The 22,374-nt window shown below is 40.5% G+C and overlaps 1 protein-coding gene across 1 annotated transcript in view; it reads right to left on the reverse strand.

Moving 5' to 3' along the window:
- Positions 1-15,237, reverse strand: part of FBXL7 (F-box and leucine rich repeat protein 7) — a 281,590-nt gene extending 266,353 nt beyond the window's left edge. Inside the window, exon 1 of the mRNA XM_089674833.1 lies at positions 14,734-15,237. Within this exon, the coding sequence (XP_089530959.1) occupies positions 14,734-14,767 (34 nt within the window). The 5' untranslated portion in view covers positions 14,768-15,237. The remainder of the gene's footprint in view (positions 1-14,733) is intronic.
- Between the last annotated feature and the right edge of the window lie 7,137 nt (positions 15,238-22,374).

Below are 22,374 nucleotides of genomic sequence, written 5' to 3' on the forward strand. Positions count from 1 at the left end.
TCCTCCTACAGGAGAATGAAAACTCCTCCTACAAGCTGTAACCAGTGCTCTGCTGGGCACTGATAGAAGTCATAAGACTGCTCTAACTGCTGATGAGAAAATGTAATTAGCAGTTTATATTTACTAAAATAATTGCATTTCCATGTTCTGTGTACTGTGGGAGACCAGATATAGTGAATGCAGGGTCCTGGGTTTAGTGACACTTTAATGGATCATGTATTCATAATAGGAAAACTATTCTATATGCAGGGGTGTGTATCAATGTGTTCACCAAAGATTCACACATTTTTCAATTCCAATTTAAAATGTGAATCTTGGATGAAAGTTGTGTAAATCTTAGCTGAAAAGATGCTTTATACATCAAATAAGCTAGGTGAATTGGTAAAAATCTCATTATTATTATTAATCGCCTCCGCACTGCTCTATAGCAGAAATACTGCTACAGGGCAGCACGGGTGCGCAAAATCATGTATATATATATATATATATACGTGATTTTGCATTTCTGGGTAGGGGGCCTACCCACGCCATTCGTGGCCTCGGCTTTCAATCACCGGATTCCCTGCCGGCATCCAGCAATTGCTGGGTATCAATGATGGGGGAAGAGACCTGTGTATAAACAACACAGATCTCTCCCCTGTAAGCTCCTGCACACTGCTTTGTATGGCTCTGCAAAGTAGAATACATTTTGGTCTAAATTTAGGATGAAATTAGATTTTTAAATTTTTTTTACTGGACATGTTTAATAGCAAAAAGTCATGAGAAGAGAGGGGAGGGGCCGAGCCACGACTCCGTGTGTGAATGGACACATGGAGCAGCAGGTGCCCCCATAGCAAGCTGCTTACTGTGGGGGAACCCGACAGGAGGGATGGGCCAGGAAAGCAGCAGAGGACCCAAGAAGAGGAGGATCCGGGCTGCTCTGTGCAAAACCAGTGCACACAGCAGGTATGCATAGACATGTTTGTTATTTAAAAAAACAAATGCTTTAGAATCACTTTAACCACTTCAATACCGAGCACTTTTGTCCTCTTCCTGCCCAGGCCAATTTTCAGCTTTCAGTGTTGTCACACTTTGAATGACAATTGTGCGGTCATGCAACACTGTACCCATACAAAATATGTATATTTTTTTTACACAAATAGAGCTTTCTTTTGGTGGTATTTAATCACAACTGGGTTTTTTATTTTTTGCTAAATAAACAAAAAAAAACTGAAACTTTTGAAAACAAAATGTGTTTTTCTTTACTTCTGTTATAAAATTTTGCAAATAAATAACATTTCATAAATTTAGGTCAAAATGTATTCAGCTACATTTCTTTGGTGAAAATACCCCAAATTAGTGTATATTATTTAGTCTGTAGGAAGGTTATTGAGTCCACAAACCATGGTACTGTATATATTTCTGACAATTGAGCAATCCTGATGTACTGACGGACAATCTCATTTCTTGAGGCTCAAAAAAGCCAGGATAGTACAAATATCCCCCAAATAAGCCATTTTTGGAAATAGACAGTCCAAGGTATTTAGTAAGAGGCATGGTGAGTTTTTTGAAGTTATCATTTTTTATTGTCACCAGTCCAGTACAGCATTATTATATAACTGGTGTTGCGGTGATCAGGGACAATGACTAGCGACAGTATGTAAAAATAATAATAATAATTTTATTTTAATTTTAATTGTTTTTTTCAATTTTTCTATTTTTTTTATTGTTTTCTTCAACACACTGCGACCAAAGTAATAGTATGTTACCATAGTAACATTGAACTACTCTGGGCCATTGATCAGGATTTTTTTTTCTTTTTTACACATCATGATTGCTAATACCAATGTAATTCATTGATATTTGCAATCATTGTTACTGAATTAAACTGATTCATTCAATCTTTTGTTGTGATTAGCTGTGATTGGGCAAAGCTCATTACATGATACAGATGGGCTGTGATTGGCTCTGTCTGTACCATGTGATTGCTTTGACCAATCACAGCTAACACCACAATTGTACACAATGGATGACATGATAGGAAGCCATCCATTGTAGACAAATGACATGTGATCTGCTGTGATTGGTCACAGTTGGCACGTGACACTGGCAATAGGCCGGTGTAGTGATATGTCATCGGCTGTGTCCCGTGGACACAGATGGTGACAGATTGCTTGGCCGCATGAGTGGCTCCTTCTGACAGGACGTCATATGACTCCCACTCAAAAGAAGGAGTGTCCCACCCGGCCGTCAATCTGCTATAGGCCAGGCAGGAAGGTGTTAAAACAGTATTCCAGCTTGGACCAAAGTATACATATGCCACACCTGTAGGACTACTGTGAAAACAGAGAATCCCTATTGTAGTCACCGCTACTACAGTGATCACCGCTGTCTTCTGGTTGTTGCGTCAAGCAGCTGCCCTGCTCCACAGTGACACACTGGGAGTTGCTCGCACAAGCATCATTCACAGAATGCCTTGCATTTTTCTCAATGAATACAAAGTGTTCTGTAAATGGGTGAGGTGGAGAGGCAGGATGGTGACATGACAATCCTTACCCCGATCAAATCAGAGAATGCCTTACATCCAGGTTCTCAAATGTGTCAAGATTTGACTGGGTATAAATGCTCAATAAAACTTGAATACATGATCAGTAAAAGAACATGAATACAAATTACCTGAAAACAGCTAAAAAAAGAATAGAAAGAAACAAATACAAATTTTGAAGTATATGTAAACTCAATTACTAGCATCTCCTATAAGCTTTAATATGTTAATGGGATTAAAGTATAAAGTCTTCCATACAGTACATGCTTGAATTTTGGTTCATTCTTGCTGGATCAGCTGACTCATGAAAAGATAATTTTTTTAATCAACTTTTTTCAAAGGAACAAAAACTGTTGGCCAAACAGCATCTGTACCCAGTAAGATGCAGTCACTGTTCGGTTATTGACAGGCATAGGTGCCAGCTATCAGCAGGGCCAGATTAACATAGGGGCTATTGGAGCTGCACCTACAGGCCCCTACCTTAATATAGGCCCAGCCACCCAAAAAGAACAGGGGGTGCACAGAAAGCAATGGACCAATGGGGAAAGATCTCCCCTGACCAATTTGCTTGCTCCGCCCTTGACCCTCCCCCAATACTAAATGAGCAGAAAGTCCTGCTTCCCATGTGAATAGTAAAGATGGAAATCCCCAGCCATGCACTCCTATACAGCTGTAGGCCTCGCACTTCCATGGCAGACTGTCACTATGTGGGCGGTGCCGCCCATCCCTCGCACTCACATACAGCTGTAGGCCCTCCCGTCCCCTGCTGTCCAGCCTACAGTCAGGCCCACCTCAGGCAGCAGTCACAGTTGGTGAGGCTCCAGTGCAGACAGCACAATGTCCTGTTCTGCTCTTCTATATTGTGGCCACTGCTGTCCTCCTTTTATAGTATGCTGGGACCCCACCTTTCTGCACCTATACTCTGTTTTGTGTCCCTGGGGGGCCACACTCTGCTGCATCTACCTGTATTTTGGGGCACCCGGGGGCCATATTCTGCTGCTCTACTGTATTGTGTTTTGGGGTCCAAAACTGTGCTGCTCTGTTATACTGTATGTTGGGGCCCCTGGAGTACAACACTGTACTGCTCTTCTATGCATTGTCTGAGGGCCACTGCCTTACTACATAGTTACATAGTTAGTCTGGCTGAAAAAAGACAAAAGTCCATCCAGTTCAACCATAGAGACAAACTAACAATGGTTTTGCACAGAGCAGCCCCGATCCTAATCATCCTCCCACCAAGTGCCCCCATACCAAGCCACTTGCTATGGGGGTACTCATGTGTGCTCGCTCCTGAGACGGCTCTGTGTGTTCATAAGACACACAGAACCTAATTATGCCCCGCCCCTGCTTCCTCCTCACTGGCTGTAGTTAACAGCAGCAAGAGCCAATGGCTTCTTCTGCTGTATCTGAGCCAATAAAGATAGAGAGAGCCGTGCACATCACTTGAGCAAGATGAGGCTCAGGTAAGTATAAGGCACGGGGGGGGGGGAGCTTGGGGGAGTAGCGGCATACCGAAGTTATAAGTAAAAAAGGACAGGTGCAGCGCTAAATAGTGATGAGCGATTAGATGAATATGTTATAAAGATATAAAGACGATATAAACACATTTCTATAATAATATTACAAGTGCAGGTAAGCGATATCCCCTATTGGTGATTTCCAGTGATTAGATTGTCCAATATGGTGAAAACCGTGTGGATCCAGAGGGATCACAATTCCAAGTGTGTGGATATCCTGATCCGGGAGTGACAGATGCTGTGTTTCAAATTAATGAAATGCGCACTCACCAGAAGTGCGTTTAAAATACGCAATATGAAATCCTGCGTCACCACGCAATTAGTGGGTCATCTGTTCCCTGGTCAGGTCACACATCGTATCACCAACTGGTCTCCTCGGTATAAAGATTCCGGAATCCCTTGATATGTATCACCATCTGGGGTCATCTTTTCAGAATGGGCACTACGAATGATGGCACTCACACGGAGAGCCCAATAAGGGACACCACATAGTGTGATACTGTATAGGGTACCTTTATTCCAGACAATGAATATGTATGCAAGACAATAAAAAGTTACTGACCATGTATTCAGGATGGCCACCAGCGGTGGTCAGATGTCCAGTTGCGTTTCGTGCAAAGCACGTAGTCATAGGGAATGCATGAAGGTAAAAACCTTCAGCCTTTGCAACTACTTTAAGTAACAATTAAGTAATTAATAATAAAGTAATAATTATTAATTCTGTAATTTTGAATATGGGAGAGTGAAGCCATTGCTGGGGAGCCTGCATGAAGACCGGAAGTGGATACAAAGAGGTAGTAGGAAATCAGCAGTGATATGATGCTGCAAATGATAAACTTAGGTCTAAACGATATTTCATTTTCTAAAAAGGTGATTGTTTATGATACACAATGCTTTACCAAACCAAATGCTAAGCATTCAGGGTTTACTTCTGTTGTAACATTTCTGACTCTGAATCATTACATACTCAGAAGAAAACTAGAAAAAACCAGCATAAAAGTCAACATTAATGTGTTTTTAATGCAAAAGAGGTTGGTAAAAAAAAAAGGCAATCTAAATGGTTGACCTATATTCTGTACTGCTCATCCAAATCACCCCCTCCTGGAAATGAAATGTGCATTTGATCCCCCAAAAATGTATGCCTGAAGTGAGCAGAAATGTCATCGGTAGCATTTACAAAGCAGATGGAAAACATTACTTCCACTCTACCTCTCCAGGGGTTTTGTCTATCGCAGTCTGGAAGGAATGCAGTCAGGATCTGTGCATTATATTTAGGAATTGTGGGATACATAATCACCTCCGAAACACTTTCTGGCATGGGTTTGCCTTTCTTGCTCTTACTAGCCCCCTGAAATACATTTCTCCAAATTTGGAATTGAAGTTAATGAACAGTAATATAATAATACTGGAAAAAGTGGAGTCCTGTATATGCTCCCACGTAACAGGAAACAACCCTGCTTTATCTCGTAGATTCTACACAATGGGAGCATGTGTGCTAGACAAGGGAGAAAACAACAGATCCCAGAAACACTCTTATCGACTATTTTATCTGCAGAAGCAATGGAGGTGAGTTTGTCCATTTACATAGCATGGCATTCTGCTAGGAAGGGGCTCAAATCATTCAATTTGTGATTTAACTATCTCAGTACTGGCATGTTAAGTGGGCCATAGATGGATCGAAATTTGGCTGATTCAGCAAGAATTGGACAAATTTAATTTCATGTATGGGAAGACTGGTTGTAAGTTGATTGATAGATCAACCTTAGTAAACCAGCCTGTTGGTTTTATTTCTTGTGATTGCTGCTAACGGTTATAGTTGCCAGCAGTGATCATTGTATTCTGCTACTGGGAAAGACTCCCAGCGCTCCCCGCCTGCAGAACACAACAGTGCTGCCTGTGTTGATGAGGGACTCGAGCGCATTTCTCTCTTTCAACCCATAGTTGAAGGAAAGAAAGTCACATATTGCATGGTCAGCCTTATACCCACCTCCTTTCCTAGCCATTTTTCAGTTTTCAGTGCTATTTGACTAACAATCACTGAGCCATGCAACACTGTTCCCAAAGGAATTATATATCATGACTCTTTGCTGTACAATGGATAGATTCCATGAATAAACCCAAAATGACCCCCCCCCCCCCAAAAAAAAACAAACAAAAAAAAAACAATTCCACTATCATTCGTAGTCAATGGTACTAAAATCCCTTTCACCCCCAAAACAATTCCACAAACATTGGAGGTCAACGTGTTTTATATCCTCCCTCCCCTTCACTGGTTGTCAGTGGCACTTTAATCCCCCTCACCCCCCCAAAAAAAAACCCCACAATCACTGGTGGTCAGTGGCACTTTATATCCCTCCATCCCCATCACTGGTTGTCAGTGACACATTAACCCCCCCCCCAAAAAAAAAAACCCCTACAATCATTGATGGTCAGTGGCATTTTAGATCCCCTCATCTGTTCCTTATCTTCTGTAGCCACTGGCTCTTTAAACTCCCCACCCCAACACCAAACACAATCTCACAAAATTGATGGTTTGTGGCATTTAAATCCACCCATAGCCCCCATAAAACGTTGGTAGTCAATGGCACTTTAAAACTTCCGCCACATTTAATAAAGTCTTCCCTCTGCTGCATCGTTTTTCTTCTTAGCCTTCAATCAAGTTGTAATTCCCATTCTTCATTTCTTCCCTTGGGAGAGGAAGGGGTGGACTCTAAGGTATAACCAGTAACTCATACACCTTACCAACCGATCAGTGACTGCTGCCCCTCTCTGCCAATCCCTTCATTGGCTTCCACTAACTCAACGTATAAAATTCAAAATACTAACCACAGCTTACAAAGCCATCCACAAAACTGCCCCTAGCTACATCACCAACCTCATCCACAGATACCGCCCAAAAAGTGGAGTCCTGTATATGCTCCCACGTAACAGGAAACAACCCTGCTTTATCTCGTAGATTCTACACAATGGGAGCATGTGTGCTAGACAAGGGAGAAAACAACAGATCCCAGAAACACTCTTATCGACTATTTTATCTGCAGAAGCAATGGAGGTGAGTTTGTCCATTTACATAGCATGGCATTCTGCTAGGAGGGGGCTCAAATCATTCAATTTGTGATTTAACTATCTCAGTACTGGCATGTTAAGTGGGCCATAGATGGATCGAAATTTGGCTGATTCAGCAAGAATTGGACAAATTTAATTTCATGTATGGGAAGACTGGTTGTAAGTTGATTGATAGATCAACCTTAGTAAACCAGCCTGTTGGTTTTATTTCTTGTGATTGCTGCTAACGGTTATAGTTGCCAACAGTGATCATTGTATTCTGCTACTGGGAAAGACTCCCAGCGCTCCCCGCCTGCAGAACACAACAGTGCTGCCTGTGTTGATGAGGGACTCGAGCGCATTTCTCTCTTTCAACCCATAGTTGAAGGAAAGAAAGTTACATATTGCATGGTCAGCCTTATACCCACCTCCTTTCCTAGCCATTTTTCAGTTTTCAGTGCTATTTGACTAACAATCACTTAGCCATGCAACACTGTTCCCAAAGGAATTATATATCATGACTCTTTGCTGTACAATGGATAGATTCCATGAATAAACCCAAAATGACCCCCCCCCCAAAAAAAAAAAACAAACAAAAAAAAAAACGATTCCACTATCATTCGTAGTCAATGGTACTAAAATCCCTTTCACCCCCAAAACAATTCCACAAACATTGGAGGTCAACGTGTTTTATATCCTCCCTCCCCTTCACTGGTTGTCAGTGGCACTTTAATCCCCCTCACCCCCCCCAAAAAAAACCCCACAATCACTGGTGGTCAGTGGCACTTTATATCCCTCCATCCCCATCACTGGTTGTCAGTGACACATTAACCCCCCCCCCAAAAAAAAAAAACCCTACAATCATTGATGGTCAGTGGCATTTTAGATCCCCTCATCTGTTCCTTATCTTCTGTAGCCACTGGCTCTTTAAACTCCCCACCCCAACACCAAACACAATCTCACAAAATTGATGGTTTGTGGCATTTAAATCCACCCACAGCCCCCATAAAACGTTGGTAGTCAATGGCACTTTAAAACTTCCCCCACATTTAATAAAGTCTTCCCTCTGCTGCATCGTTTTTCTTCTTAGCCTTCAATCAAGTTGTAATTCCCATTCTTCATTTCTTCCCTTGGGAGAGGAAGGGGTGGACTCTAAGGTATAACCAGTAACTCATACACCTTACCAACCGATCAGCGACTGCTGCCCCTCTCTGCCAATCCCTTCATTGGCTTCCACTAACTCAACGTATAAAATTCAAAATACTAACCACAGCTTACAAAGCCATCCACAAAACTGCCCCTAGTTACATCACCAACCTCATCCACAGATACTGCCCAAATCGCCCACTCCGCTCCTCCCATGATATCCTCCTCTCTAGCTCCCTCATCACCTCCTCCCACGCTCGCCTCCAGGACTTCTCCAGAGCCTCTCCCATTCTCTGGAACTCCCTACCACAGCATGTTCGGTCAGCCCCCACCCTGTCTGCCTTTAGGCGATCTTTGAAAACTCACTTCTTCAGGGAAGCCTACCCCACCTCCACCTAAGAACTGTACTTGAATCACCTCCGCCAGATCATCCTCCGCAGCTGTCACCTTTTGTATCACCTCCCCCTTCCTTTAGATTGTAAGCTCCACGAGCAGGGCCCTCACATTCCTTCTGTACTGAAATGTATTGTAATTGTACTGTCTCCCTTATATTGTAAAGCGCTGCGCAAACTGTTGTCGCTATATAAATCCTGTATAATAATAATAATTTGCTATCACAGTGATCACCAAGCACAAAGCCACTCTGTTTGGCTCTGCACCTTTAAGCAGCCCGTAGATTATGCAATTTTCCTTCCTTCCACCATTGGTGGAAGGAAAGAGAATCCCTCCTGCAGCGCTATTGTGTTTTTCTGGAGGGCAGCCTTCCCTGTCAGCAGAACATGATGATTGCTGCTGGTGGCTATAGCTGCCGGCAGTGATTACATGAAAATAATACAATTATTCTGGAAGTTAAACCTTGAACTACTCACCCTTCACCTCCTATTTCCAGTATTAATGTCACAAACCACAACATTCTAGATGAAAGCCTGTGCCTCATAAGATCCAAGCAAGAGGCAAACTGTGTTCAGATAAAGAGAATCTGTCACTTTGCCTATCCAGGTACTTTTGACACTCTACCTCCTTATCCACTCATACTTATCACAGTCACACTCCAGTTTGGTCTCTGGTCAGGCCCCCAGCATTCGGGCCAGGAGATTGGTTGCTCAAGCCCAAGAACTGCATCTTTGGAATTAGCAGAGAAGGTCACATGCTTCACCATACTCAGAAGTACTGGATATTTCCATGGGCTTTAACAGATGATTGGAGTGGCAGGGGAGCCCGGCGAATATGAGAATCTGTGAAAGGGGGAAAGTGGCCTGACACTACCAGCAGGGGCAAAACTATAGATCATGGGGCCCAATAGCAGCATTTTGATGGTGCTCTCATGATGACCTCTCTCTGTGGCACTGGGCAGTATTAACTATGGCAACACTGTCATTGATCTGTATGCTTAGAGCTGACAGTTGCCAATGGAGAGGGCAGTAGTGCAGAGATTTACTGTAACTTTAGGGGCCTATACGCACTTTGCCATTCTTGTGTGCTCTGCAGGCATCGGAGAAGTTTAAATGGGCCTTCAACCTTCATTTTTCAGCCAACTACACTGTCCAAAGTAGATCTCCAGTATTTTTTCGGGATTAACTGATCCATTCCCCATCCTGCAGATCGGATCGGATGGCAATCGGGTGGAAACGGACAGGTGGTCCATTTCCATCTGACCGTCCCATTGAAATCAGCGGGCAGTGTCTGAGTCTGCAGCAGCCTGCTCAGCGGGGATCAGCGCAAAGATCCCCCACTGGCAGGCAGATCACGCAGACGGATTTGACTCATCTAAAAGGGGCCTATTTAATGGAAATTTCCATACAATTCTTGCTACTCCTAATAAAGTAGATGTTAACTCTAACTGGACGACAATAGGCTTTCCAAAGCAATATGTATCATAAAAAACTGTCCTTTTTTCCTATAAAATACTGTTTTTAAGATTTCTATCATCTTTTTTGTACCTTTGTGCTGCTGATCTCCTCCATCCTCTTTCAGCCACTTCATTTCTACATGCACGCACTCCATTTCATCATCGCTCTGGTTTGGCTCCCTTATGATGACAATAGCGGACTATGCTTGTTCAGTTTGTGCAGGCTGGGAGCAAATGTTGCCCTCTAAATAGGATGTGTCTGAATAGGGACTTTTGTGGCGGGATTACAGATGTTATTTATTAAAAAAAAACACTGCAGATTTACAAAGATGGAAAGCAGCTTAAGAACTACATTAAGAGCCCATTTACACCAGAACGTGGTATGAGAAACCCATGTGCCACATGCATTTCCCACACTGTGTTCAAAACACACTGATTTTGAGATCTGCTGCGGGTACAGGACTGCTATTAGAAACCACTGGACCCCATATAGCCAACCTGACAGGCCCTCTCACAAAAAAAAAAGAAACACAGTTTACTATGCTTCAGTTATGAATAAACACAGTGGGTGATTGGTACTGACCACTCTTTGTGTTCATACAGGAAAGGAAGGGGCTGGTAGATGCAATCCTTCCCCCACTGTGTTCTTGCAGCTGCTGGAGGAAAAGAGAGGAGGGAAGCCGGCAGCACTGTGGGGGCGCAGAGTGGTGCCTGGACAGCAGGGGGAAACGTATGGTGCACAGGGAGGGTGCTGGGTGTTGCGGGAGGGCAATTACTGGAATCAATCCCCTGTATGGCTCTCTCTGCAGCAGCTGAAAGCCAACGGGAGGGAGAGGAGAAGAAGCCAGCTTTCTACTGCTACAGAGAGAGCCATACAGGGGAATCGGTTCCAGTAATTATCCCACTATGACACTAATCACCCTCCCTGCCCAAATCTGATTCCCCCAGCTACCTGGGCCCCCCTGCTGGCCTGCGCCCCTTACAGGAGGACTGGGGGTACCCCCTTATCCACTGCCCTGTGCGGGTGTCAATGCAATCCTAAGCACACCCCAAAGGTGGACTACAAATGCAGTGCTTTTACGTGCACCGGATTGCACGGTACCGCTGTACCCCTGCAATCCGGTTGCAGTGTGTTTTTTTTTTTAAAGTAGTGCATGCACTACTTTTGTTGCAATCCAGTGAGAATTCAGCCCATTCAAATGAATAGGAAGAAAATCGCATTGCACTGAATCGCACAGGAACATGTATCAGTATCCACCGGCACTAATGTGGACCTTTCCTCTAAACACTTAGGGGGTTATTTAGTAAAACTGAGGAGTGCAAAAACTAGTGCAGCTCTGCGTAGAAACCAGGTTTTATTGCCAATGCTTAGTTGAACAAGCTGACCTCAGAAGCTGATTGGCTACCAGGCACAGCTGCACCAGATTCTGAGTGTTCCAGTTTTAGTAAATCTCCCCCATAATGCCTCTCTGCAAACATCCTCAGTCCTGTTTATTTATTGTGTTTATCTAGATTTGCTTATTTTGTTTTGTTCAGTTCTTTGTTTCCTCAAGGCACTGGTGACAAAGTCAGGGCCCCACATTTGCCCCCTGGAAAGGCTACGCCACAATTCCTCCCAGGGAGATCTTGTTCCTAAACTTTGAGATCTTGCAAGGATTCATAGGATCCTAGGGGAAAGGCTCTTTGTTTTTTAATTTTTCTTAATTACTGTTCATTTAAAGAAGTTGGCCACCAAGAGCAGAGCAGGGACTGGATGAACCGGTCTAGATAAAACAATAAAATAAAGAAAGAATACTGTTACTACAAATAAGCGTACTTGAGGTAGCAAAATACTTTTAATCAGCCGTTTGTTTAAGAGGAAGAATGGGGGAAGGTCCACTATAACGTGCTAAAGCGTATATGACATTTTAGTTATTGGGTTTAGTGACACCAAACTATATCTTTATTCTCCAAAAATAATCTATACACATCCACCACTTAATAGCCCTGTAATCCGTCTTTTTATTAAATTGTTTCTTACTGCCTCCTTGTAAGATCCTCTGTGGGCTCCCGAACCTATCCTTTTCGCTCTCACATTAGTTGTGGTCATGTGCACTGCTCTATGCATGCTATAAATCCCATAGTCCATAATCCCTAGTCCATTTTAGGAGTGAGCAAGAGAGGGTGGCTACATTCCTACATACATTGGTAGCACTGAGAATGAATGCAGCCACTCTCTAACAGGAAGTCGAATTACAGCAGCAAAGAATAATAAAGAAAATAAAATTAGAGATATGGAGGGGACTAGAAGGGAGAAGGGAGGTACTTTTTGAGTTAAGAATTCATACCTGAATATATTTTTTTTAAAACTTGAGTTAAGCATCACTTAAAATCCAATTTTCATTGTTCTCACTGCCCATTCTTCAGTCTGTCAAAAATGAGTCATCCAGGTTCTACACATGCACCCCCTGCTGGCCTCCAACTGGAATAACACAATGTACTCTGATGGCCAAATCCAGCAAGAATCAAAGCTAGTCTACTCCAACTACTACTATATTCACCTCCATCTGAACTAACTCCTACTAGAGATCACAAATAAATGTCTAAACATCATAAAACGGTGACAAGAGTTTGTTGTTCTTCACAAACGTCTGCCGTAGAATAGGCCTGTTGGAATAATGTGATGTCAGGAGCAGCAGCTGATCACATACAATGCACTGTAGTATCATATATAGATGGAAGGGGCGTATGTTGTTCCTTTGTACAGGAACCTACACAATACTAGGCATAGGGTCTTTTACATTGTAATTATTCTCCTGATTTGTTTTAACACTGGCTTAGCTATTTACCATAATAAAGAAAACAGATACTATACTGTAAATATATAACACATTTTTAACAACAAGTATAATAATAATACAAAATCATACATCCTGGTTTCCACAAAAAAAAACAAAAAAACGTTCTACTGTATTGTAGGTGCCCAAGGAGATATAATTACTCATAATTTATAAATAATATTCATTCATGTTATACCACATTGGCAGTTTGCCATGTGCATGGATGGCAGCTTCCTTTTACTTACTGTACATGTAAATTACTTTTTTTCTCCAAAATACAACGCTTGTGTAAACTGTCCTTAGAGCTCTTCTCTGCTGGTGGCAAGCAGCAACTTTGGACATTTTTTCTGCCCCTAAACCACCTCCTACAACTGCAATAATGCTATAAAATAGCAGAACAGACAAAAGTAGACGTGTTGGGGTAGATTGTGGTGCATAAGAAAAAATACATAGTGCGCCGTTTAACAGTGGCAACGCGGGGCAACCTTTAAACTTCCCAACCTCAGGCTGGTCACGCGTTAAAAAACTGCATGCAAATGCTTTGAAAACACAGGGTGCGTTTTTTAAAGCGTTTGCAAGCGTTTAATATGTGCCGCCAGTGGAGACAGAAGGCTTAATACTTCTTCAGCTCAGTTCCTTCTTAGGGCTCATGCACATGGGTGTAAAATGTCACTTTCAGATCCATATGGATTTTTTTTTTTTGGTTATAGATCTGACTGCAACTTTTTTTTATCCAATGGGGGGGGGGGGATTTACTAAAACTGAAGAGTGCACAATCTGGCGCAGTTGTGCATGGCAATCAGCTTCTAACTTCAGCTTATTCAATTAAGCTTTGACAAAAAATGCCTGGACGCCGATTGGTTTTAATGCAGAGCTGCACCAGATTAGCACTCTCCAGTTTTAGGAAATCTCCAACAGGCGGCACAGTGGCTTAGTGGTTAGCAGTTCCACCTGGGATCGTTGGTTCGAATCCCAACCTTGGCACCACCTGCCTGGAGTTTGCATGTTCTCCCTGTGCCGGTGTGGGTTTCCTCCAGGTACTCCGGTTTCCTCCCACACTCCAAAGGCATGCAGGTAGGTTAATTGGATCCTGTCTAAATTTTCCATAGTATGTGTATGTATGAATGTGACTTAGGGACCTTAGATTGTACACCCTAACTTGAGGGTTAGGGACTGATGTGAATGTACAATATATATATATATATATGTTAAGCGCTGTGTAAATTGACAGCACTGTATAAGTACCTGAAATAAATAAATAGGTGCATAATGGGGTTTAGCTTTGTAGTATAGAACAGCATTCAAGTGATGTAAAAAAAAAAAGCAATAAAAATCCTGCATGCGAGATAAGTATTTTTACATGACTTATACATACACATATGTAAATGTGTATAAACATGCACATACGTGTAAATCTGTTATAGAATCCTTACACTTCTTAGTGCTGTATGCACATTTATGTGTATAAACACAAGCTTTTCTATGTACTTTTAAGTTGGATCTTGTGCCAGCTTCCAGCGTAAATGTGAGTATTTTCAATCCGCCCGTGTGCATGAGCCCTTAGACAGACGACAAGCTCCTTCCCAGGGCTGGCACTCAATTTCCTGACTCTCAGCCTGCTAGACAGTGACAGTTCAGCTTGACCTGAGATGACAGGTCCACTTTTACACAGCTGCTGATCTGCTAATACATGGAAAGTTTGCCTTGTAAAGCTGAGCCGTGTGCTGCAGCCAGCAGAGCAGGCACTGTGTAAAACAATAGTTTGAGCAGAGAAGAGCTCTCCCCCTCCGCTTCTTCCCCAGGTCTGAGTACTGTGTGGCCAGTGTCACTCACCCTCACTGCCGTACTTGCCATTGTTCGCTCCCATCCTGGAGACTTCATGCTCTCATCTTCCAAGCATTTCCACAGGGTAAACCACAAATGAGCAGCGAGACTCCTCCATAGGCAGCGGGGGCCACTTAGAAGAAAAGAGTTAGGAAACAAAGATCAGAGGCACTTAGTAAGAGATCCTGTGTATGTTCCACTTTGTATAGACACAGGCAGATCCCTGGCATTATAATCCATAGGAGGAAGGACAGAAAGCCATACAGGACTGATCCATGCCTGCCATCACAGTGGCCCGGTCTTCACCTCCACCATGTAGACCAGGGCACTGCGGCCACTTGTTGCTGTGTGTTCCCTGGGGCAGAGCACAATGCATCCACTCACACAGACTACATTAGCATCCAGTGAACAGTAACTGTCCCATCATCCATACCCTATGGACAAATGAGGGAGGAATCAGCAGCCTGCAGTCCTCCTCCAACTCCTCCCAGCCCTCGCGTCAGGCATGATCCCTTTCCCTTTGTATTACCTCACTCCTGCTACCCCCAGGAGCTCTTCTAAGCATCAGATCCCAGTTAAAACAATGGAAGGGGAAGAGAAATCCCTGGAAACGTGAAGGATGGAGTGCTAACAGCAGCTCTGTACCTTCCCCTGGCTGTGTGCAGCCATGACCCTGCAGGCTAGGTCAAGGTGACCATCCTGAAGGAGCAGAGGCTGGGAATTACACAGGGAAACACCCCACAAGATTTATAACCTGGCTGTCTGGAAGGCTTCCAAGTTCAGACGTAGCACAGCTCCAACAGCCCACTGTTACACTACAGCCTCAATCCACATTACAGGAGCTGTGCGAGTACACAAACATTTCATGGCTGTGCATTGTAGTCTGGTCTGTGCACAACCATGGCAGATTCAACAAAACATAACTATATATTATACACAAATATGTCATATATACAAATATAGAATGTACACAAATATGTCATATATACAAATATACACAAATATGTCATATATACAAATATAGAATGTACACAAATATGTCATATATACAAATATACACAAATATGTCATATATACAAATATAGAATGTACACAAATATGTCATATATACAAATATACACAAATATGTCATATACACAAATATATAATGTACACAAATATGTCATATATACAAATATATAATGTACATAAATATGTCATATATACAAATATACACAAATATGTCATATATACAAATATAGAATGTACACAAATATGTCATATATACAAATATACACAAATATGTCATATACACAAATGTGTCATATATACAAATATACAATGTACACAAATGTGTCATATACACAAATATACAATGTACACAAATATGTCATATATACAAATATAGAATGTACACAAATATGTCATATATACAAATATGTCATATATACACAAATATACAATGTACACAAATATGTCATATATACAAATATATAATGTACATAAATATGTCATATATACAAATATAGAATGTACACAAATATGTCATATATACAAATATAGAATGTACACAAATATGTCATATACACAAATATACAATGTACACAAATATGTCATATATACAAATATAGAATGTACACAAATATGTCATATATACAAATATACAATGTACACAAATATATAATGAACACATATATGTCATTAATACAAATATACAATATACACAAATATGTCATATATACAAATATATAAAGTACACAAATATGTAATATACACAAATATGTCATATATACAAATATATAATGTACGCAAATATGTAATATACACAAATATGTCATATATACAAATATATAAAGTACACAAATATGTAATATACACAAATATGTCATATATACAAATATATAATGTACGCAAATATGTAATATATACAAATATATAATCTACACAAATATGTCATATATACAAATATACAATGTACTCACATATGTAAATATACACAAATATGTCATATATACAAATATACAATGTACACAAATAGGTCATATACACAAATATGTCATATATACAAATATACAATGTACACAAATATGTAATATACACAAATATGTCATATATACAAATATATAATGTACACAAATATGTCATATATACAAATATATAATGTACACAAATATGTCATATATACAAATATACAATGTACACACATGTCATATATACAAATATGTCATATACACAAATATGTCATATATACAATGTACACAAATATGTAATATACACAAATATGTAATATATACAAATACACAATGTACACAAATATGTCATATACACAAATATGTCATATATACAAATACACAATGTACACAAATATGTCATATACACAAATATGTCATATATACAATGTACACAAATATACTGTATAACAATATAAATATCTAATATACACAAATATATAATATACATATACTGTATAATACATATACATATGTCATATATACAAATATACAATGTACACAAATAGGTCATATACACAAATATGTCATATATACAAATATACAATGTACACAAATATGTAATATACACAAATATGTCATATATACAAATATATAATGTACACAAATATGTCATATATACAAATATATAATGTACACAAATATGTCATATATACAAATATACAATGTACACACATGTCATATATACAAATATGTCATATACACAAATATGTCATATATACAATGTACACAAATATGTAATATACACAAATATGTAATATATACAAATACACAATGTACACAAATATGTCATATACACAAATATGTCATATATACAAATACACAATGTACACAAATATGTCATATACACAAATATGTCATATATACAATGTACACAAATATACTGTATAACAATATAAATATCTAATATACACAAATATATAATATACATATACTGTATAATACATATACATATGTCATATATACAAATATATAATGTACACAAATATGTAATATATAATATACCTAAATATGCTGTATAACAATATTATTATTATTATTATACAGGATTTATATAGCATCAACAGTTTCCTCAGCACTGTACAATATAAAGGGAGATAATACAGCAACAATACAGTTCAATACAAGAGGGATAGGAGGGCCCTGCTCCTTGGAGCTTACAATCTATTAATATCAATATCTCCTCCACTCTTCCTACCACTCCACCCCCCACAGCTATTTCCTCCCTTACCACTATCCCCTCCCTCCTGGATTGTAAGCTCCAAGGAGCAGGGCCCTCGAACCCCTCGTGTATTGTATTGTATTGTTACTGTACTGTCTTGTGTACTGTCTCCCACTGTCATGTACAGTGCTGAGCAAACTGTTGGCGCTATATAAATACTGTATATTAATAATAATAATATATACAAATATATAATGTACACAAATATGTAATATTTAATATACATAAATATACTGTATAACAATATTATTATTATTATTATTATAGAGGATTTATATAGCGCCAACAGTTTGTTTAGCACTTTACAATATAATGGGAGACAATACAGCAACAATACAGTTCAATACAAGAGGGATAGGAGGGCCCTGCTCCTTGGAGCTTACAATCTATTAATATCAATATAAATATGTCATATATACAAATATATAATGTACACAAATATGTAATATACATACATTTACTGTATAATATATATAAATATGTAATATATACAAATATATAATGTACACAAATAAGTAATATATACAAATATATAATATACATAAGTTTACCGTATAATATATACAAATATATAATGTACACAAACATATAATATACACAAAAATACAATGTATACAAATATAAAATATACATAGTTTACAGGTAGACATAACAAGCAAAGTAGACTTGTATCATGACATGTAACAAATTGTCATTGTTTTTCAAAGTTGAAAAGAAATAAGCAGTGTGATGTGCTGAAACATGCATTGTACTACCTGTTAGAGTACTTTAACACTTCTCTGCTGCAAAAATGCAGTATAAACGCATATACATTTTTACTGCATTTTTGCAGCCTTTCCAGTACGTTTTGCACCTGTGCAAAAAAGACATGTGACTAAACAAAATACACAAAAATGCAACTGTGGGTGCATTTTTGATACGTTTTTATGCATTTTTTAGGCATTTTCCATTTATTTCAATGGGGAGGTGTGTTTTTGTTGCGTTTTTTTACCGCACCAAACATGCACCAAAAATGCAGCTTGCAGGACTTACAACGGACCCAGTGTGAAGATTTTTTATAGGATTTAACCACCTGCCACCTGCCATATAGTACAATGACAGGTGCAAGGCGGTTCTCTCATTCTGGGAGGACGTCATATGACATCGTCCCATTCTAACCGCACATGCACGACTCCGGGAGCGTGCAGCGCGGCGATCGGCAGTGCGCTGTGTCCCTCGGACACAGCGGATCACCGATCAACAGAAAGAGCCGAAGATGTTGCCTCGGTCATGTGATCAGCAGTGTCCAATCACAGCTGATTGCATGTAAATAGGGAAATGCCGGTTATCAGCATTTCTCTCCTCACGAGCTGTCACGCTGACAGCTCGAGAGGAGAGCCGGTAATCGGCATTCCTCGGAGGGGACATGTACACTGATCATCAGAGCACTGATGATCAGTGTGCCCTGATAATCTGTGTAGCCCCAGCAGTGCCACCTATCAGTGTCCATCAGTGCCAGCTGTCAGTGCTCACCCATGCCACCTGCCAGTGCCCATCAGTGCCACATTTCAGTGAACATCAATGCCACATATCAGTGCCCATCTGAGCTGCCTTTCAGTGTCACCCATCAGTGTCAGTCAGTGCCACCTATCAATGCCAGTCAGTGCCACCTATCAGTGCTGCCAATCAGTGCCACCAATCAATGCCAGTCAGTGCCAGCTAACAGTGCCAGTCAGTGCCGCCTAACAGTGCCAGTCAGTGCCGACTATCAGTGCCGCCTATCAGTGCCATATATGAATGCTGCCTTTCAGTGCCCATCAGTGATGCCTGTCAATACCCATCAGTGCCACCTACCAGTGCCTCCTCATCAGTGCCCATCAGTGTCATCTATCAGTGTCCATCAGTGCAGCCTATCAGTGCCCATCACTACAGCCTCATTAGTGCACATCAGTGAAGGAGAAAATTCACTTATTTCCAAAATTTTATAACAAAAACAATGAAAAAACTTTTTTTTTTCAAAATTTTCAGTGGTTTTTGGTTTGTTTAAGAAAAAATAAAAAACCCAGAGGTGATTAAATACCACCAAAAGAAAGCTCTATCTGTCACAAAAAAATAATAAAAATGTCATATGGGTACAGTGTTGCATGACCACGCAATTGTCATTCAAAGTGTGACAGCACAGAAAGCTGGAAATTGGCCTGGGCAGGAAGGGGGTATAAGTGCCCTGTAGGCTAGTGGTTAATGGTCATGCATTTTGAGTCTGCTTTTTTTAAAGTAAAAACAGAATAAAAAGCGATCAGTGTGAAAGCAGCCTTACTGGCACTGACACGGCACTAAATTGCATGGCAAAAAGGTGGGTTTTACTATGCAGGCTAGTGTGAACATAACCTAAGCCTAGGTTCACACATCTGCATCCTGCATTCTGTGGGTAGGCAGCCTATTCACTTAGATGGGCTGCCCTATCTGCAAAAACGCATGGAAAAAAAAGTCATTGACACTTCTTTTTAAATCGCACCGCATCTTCCAGTTTGTGGGGATTTCTTTAAGAATTATTGGTAACCCTGCATATTTGCTGAAGAGTGGTGTGTTTTGCCTGCGGGTTGGGAATACATGTGATATTGCAAGCATTCCTGACCCACACAAGGCTCCAGATATGTGCAAGCATGTTGCAGGTATGGTAGCCTATTTATTTCAATGGGCTGCCCTACCTGTGAGAAATGTGGGAAATCAGTACCTGATCCTTTTTCTTAAAATTGCGCCAAACCAACTCACGTGGGGCACCATTGGCACCTATGCGTGGGGGTGCCATTAAGGATCAATGGCACCCCCGCATGACTGCCAGACTGCAGAATGATTTTTTTGCTGTGAATCAGGAACATGAGTGATTTTGTGCAAGCTTGCCAGCTGCAGAAATGTAAACTTAGCCCTAAATCAAGTGTCACATAGTAATGCCCTGCTCTGTAACAACATGCATTGCCATTCAGTGTTGTATGGAAGAATGCAGACATGCTGTATTATTCTGCACTGCAATGCACAGCATGCCTCACCATGTAAACATGAGTCATATAAAACAATGCGTTTACCCAGTGCGTAAATACGCAGGTCATCATACATGGCATGAACAAGCCCTAAAAGCAGATCTTCCATGTGAAACAAAAGGTTTCTTTCTTGCAGGCCCCCATCCTCCTAACACAAATGACATTAATCCCAGTTTTGGGGACTGTAAAAAGTATCCCATGCAGTAGGGCTGCCTCCACACTGCAAGAGTTTATTGCTCGTTTAGGTCTAGGCGACCATGAAAGGTTTACTTACCTGATCCTCCACTCTGCTAGACTGGTCCTCACAGCATCTTCTCCCCTATGCTCCAGCTGCCTAAGGTCCTGATGTCATGTAGACCAATGCAGGGTCCATATCCATACAGTGGACATGATGGCACCAAGGGACAGTCGACCATCCATGTGTGTGGGGGAGCTCCATCTGCTGAGGAAGTAGAAGATCAGGTAAAATCAAAGTATAAAAACTCCCCTAAACGAAACATACAGTTACCCTGTGCAGTGCAGGCAAAGCCCCAATGCAAGGGATAATTTTTGCAGTGACCCCGGCACTGACCCTGATACTAGGGGGTCCAATTATAAAAATATTGCATAGCAATTCACCCAATGAAAATGCATGTATATTCATTCTGTGCAATGGGGGCAAAAACGTTATTAGGCTATTTCTTGTTCTGGTTAAATGTTCTCCAATTATTTAAATTCTGAATGGCCAAATATTTTACTTAGTGCCATTTAGTGGCCAAATGAGTTATTTTCCATTTCAAATCAAGAGAGAACAATTGACCAGAACAGTAAACAGTCTAATAAAATAGTTTATATACAGTATATATATACAAATGTGTGCCACGCTTATTAATATAATATCATGTATTATAATAGCAAAAACTGCTTTGTATCATGTGTCAGCGATATCTAAACACAATCTTAAAGTGGTATTAAACCCAAAAGCAATCATTTATTATATTGCAGCTTACCAATTCTTAGATGTGGTGGCTGCTTTAGTTTTCTTTTTTTAGGCTTTCTTTCCTGCATTTCTATCTGGTGATCCAGCCAGTAAGTTTGTTGTTTTTCAACAGAACAAGCTCTCCTGCAAATGTAACAGAGGGCAGAGACCAACTATTTAACACTATCAGGGGTGCTTATGATGGTCACCTTTTAATTATTTATATAAAACATTTTGCTGTAACAGATTGTGTAACTGCAGTGTGGACTGGAGTTTGACTTTAGTTTCTTAGTGTATCTAAATCTGCTAGTATATCTAACCCCCCCCCCCCTCCAGACTAACAATGCTGCTGTCCAAAGGTACCCCTGTGTTTCTTCATCCACACACTCTAATACTGGAGGTGTGTTACTATTATGATCACCAGGTGAAGAAGGAGGGAAAATAGCCTAAAAAGAAAACTAATGC

Source organism: Staurois parvus, unplaced genomic scaffold (genome assembly GCF_062004578.1).
Source record: "Staurois parvus isolate SC_StPar_1 unplaced genomic scaffold, SC_StPar_1.0 ptg000153l, whole genome shotgun sequence".
Lineage (NCBI taxonomy): Eukaryota > Metazoa > Chordata > Amphibia > Anura > Ranidae > Staurois > Staurois parvus.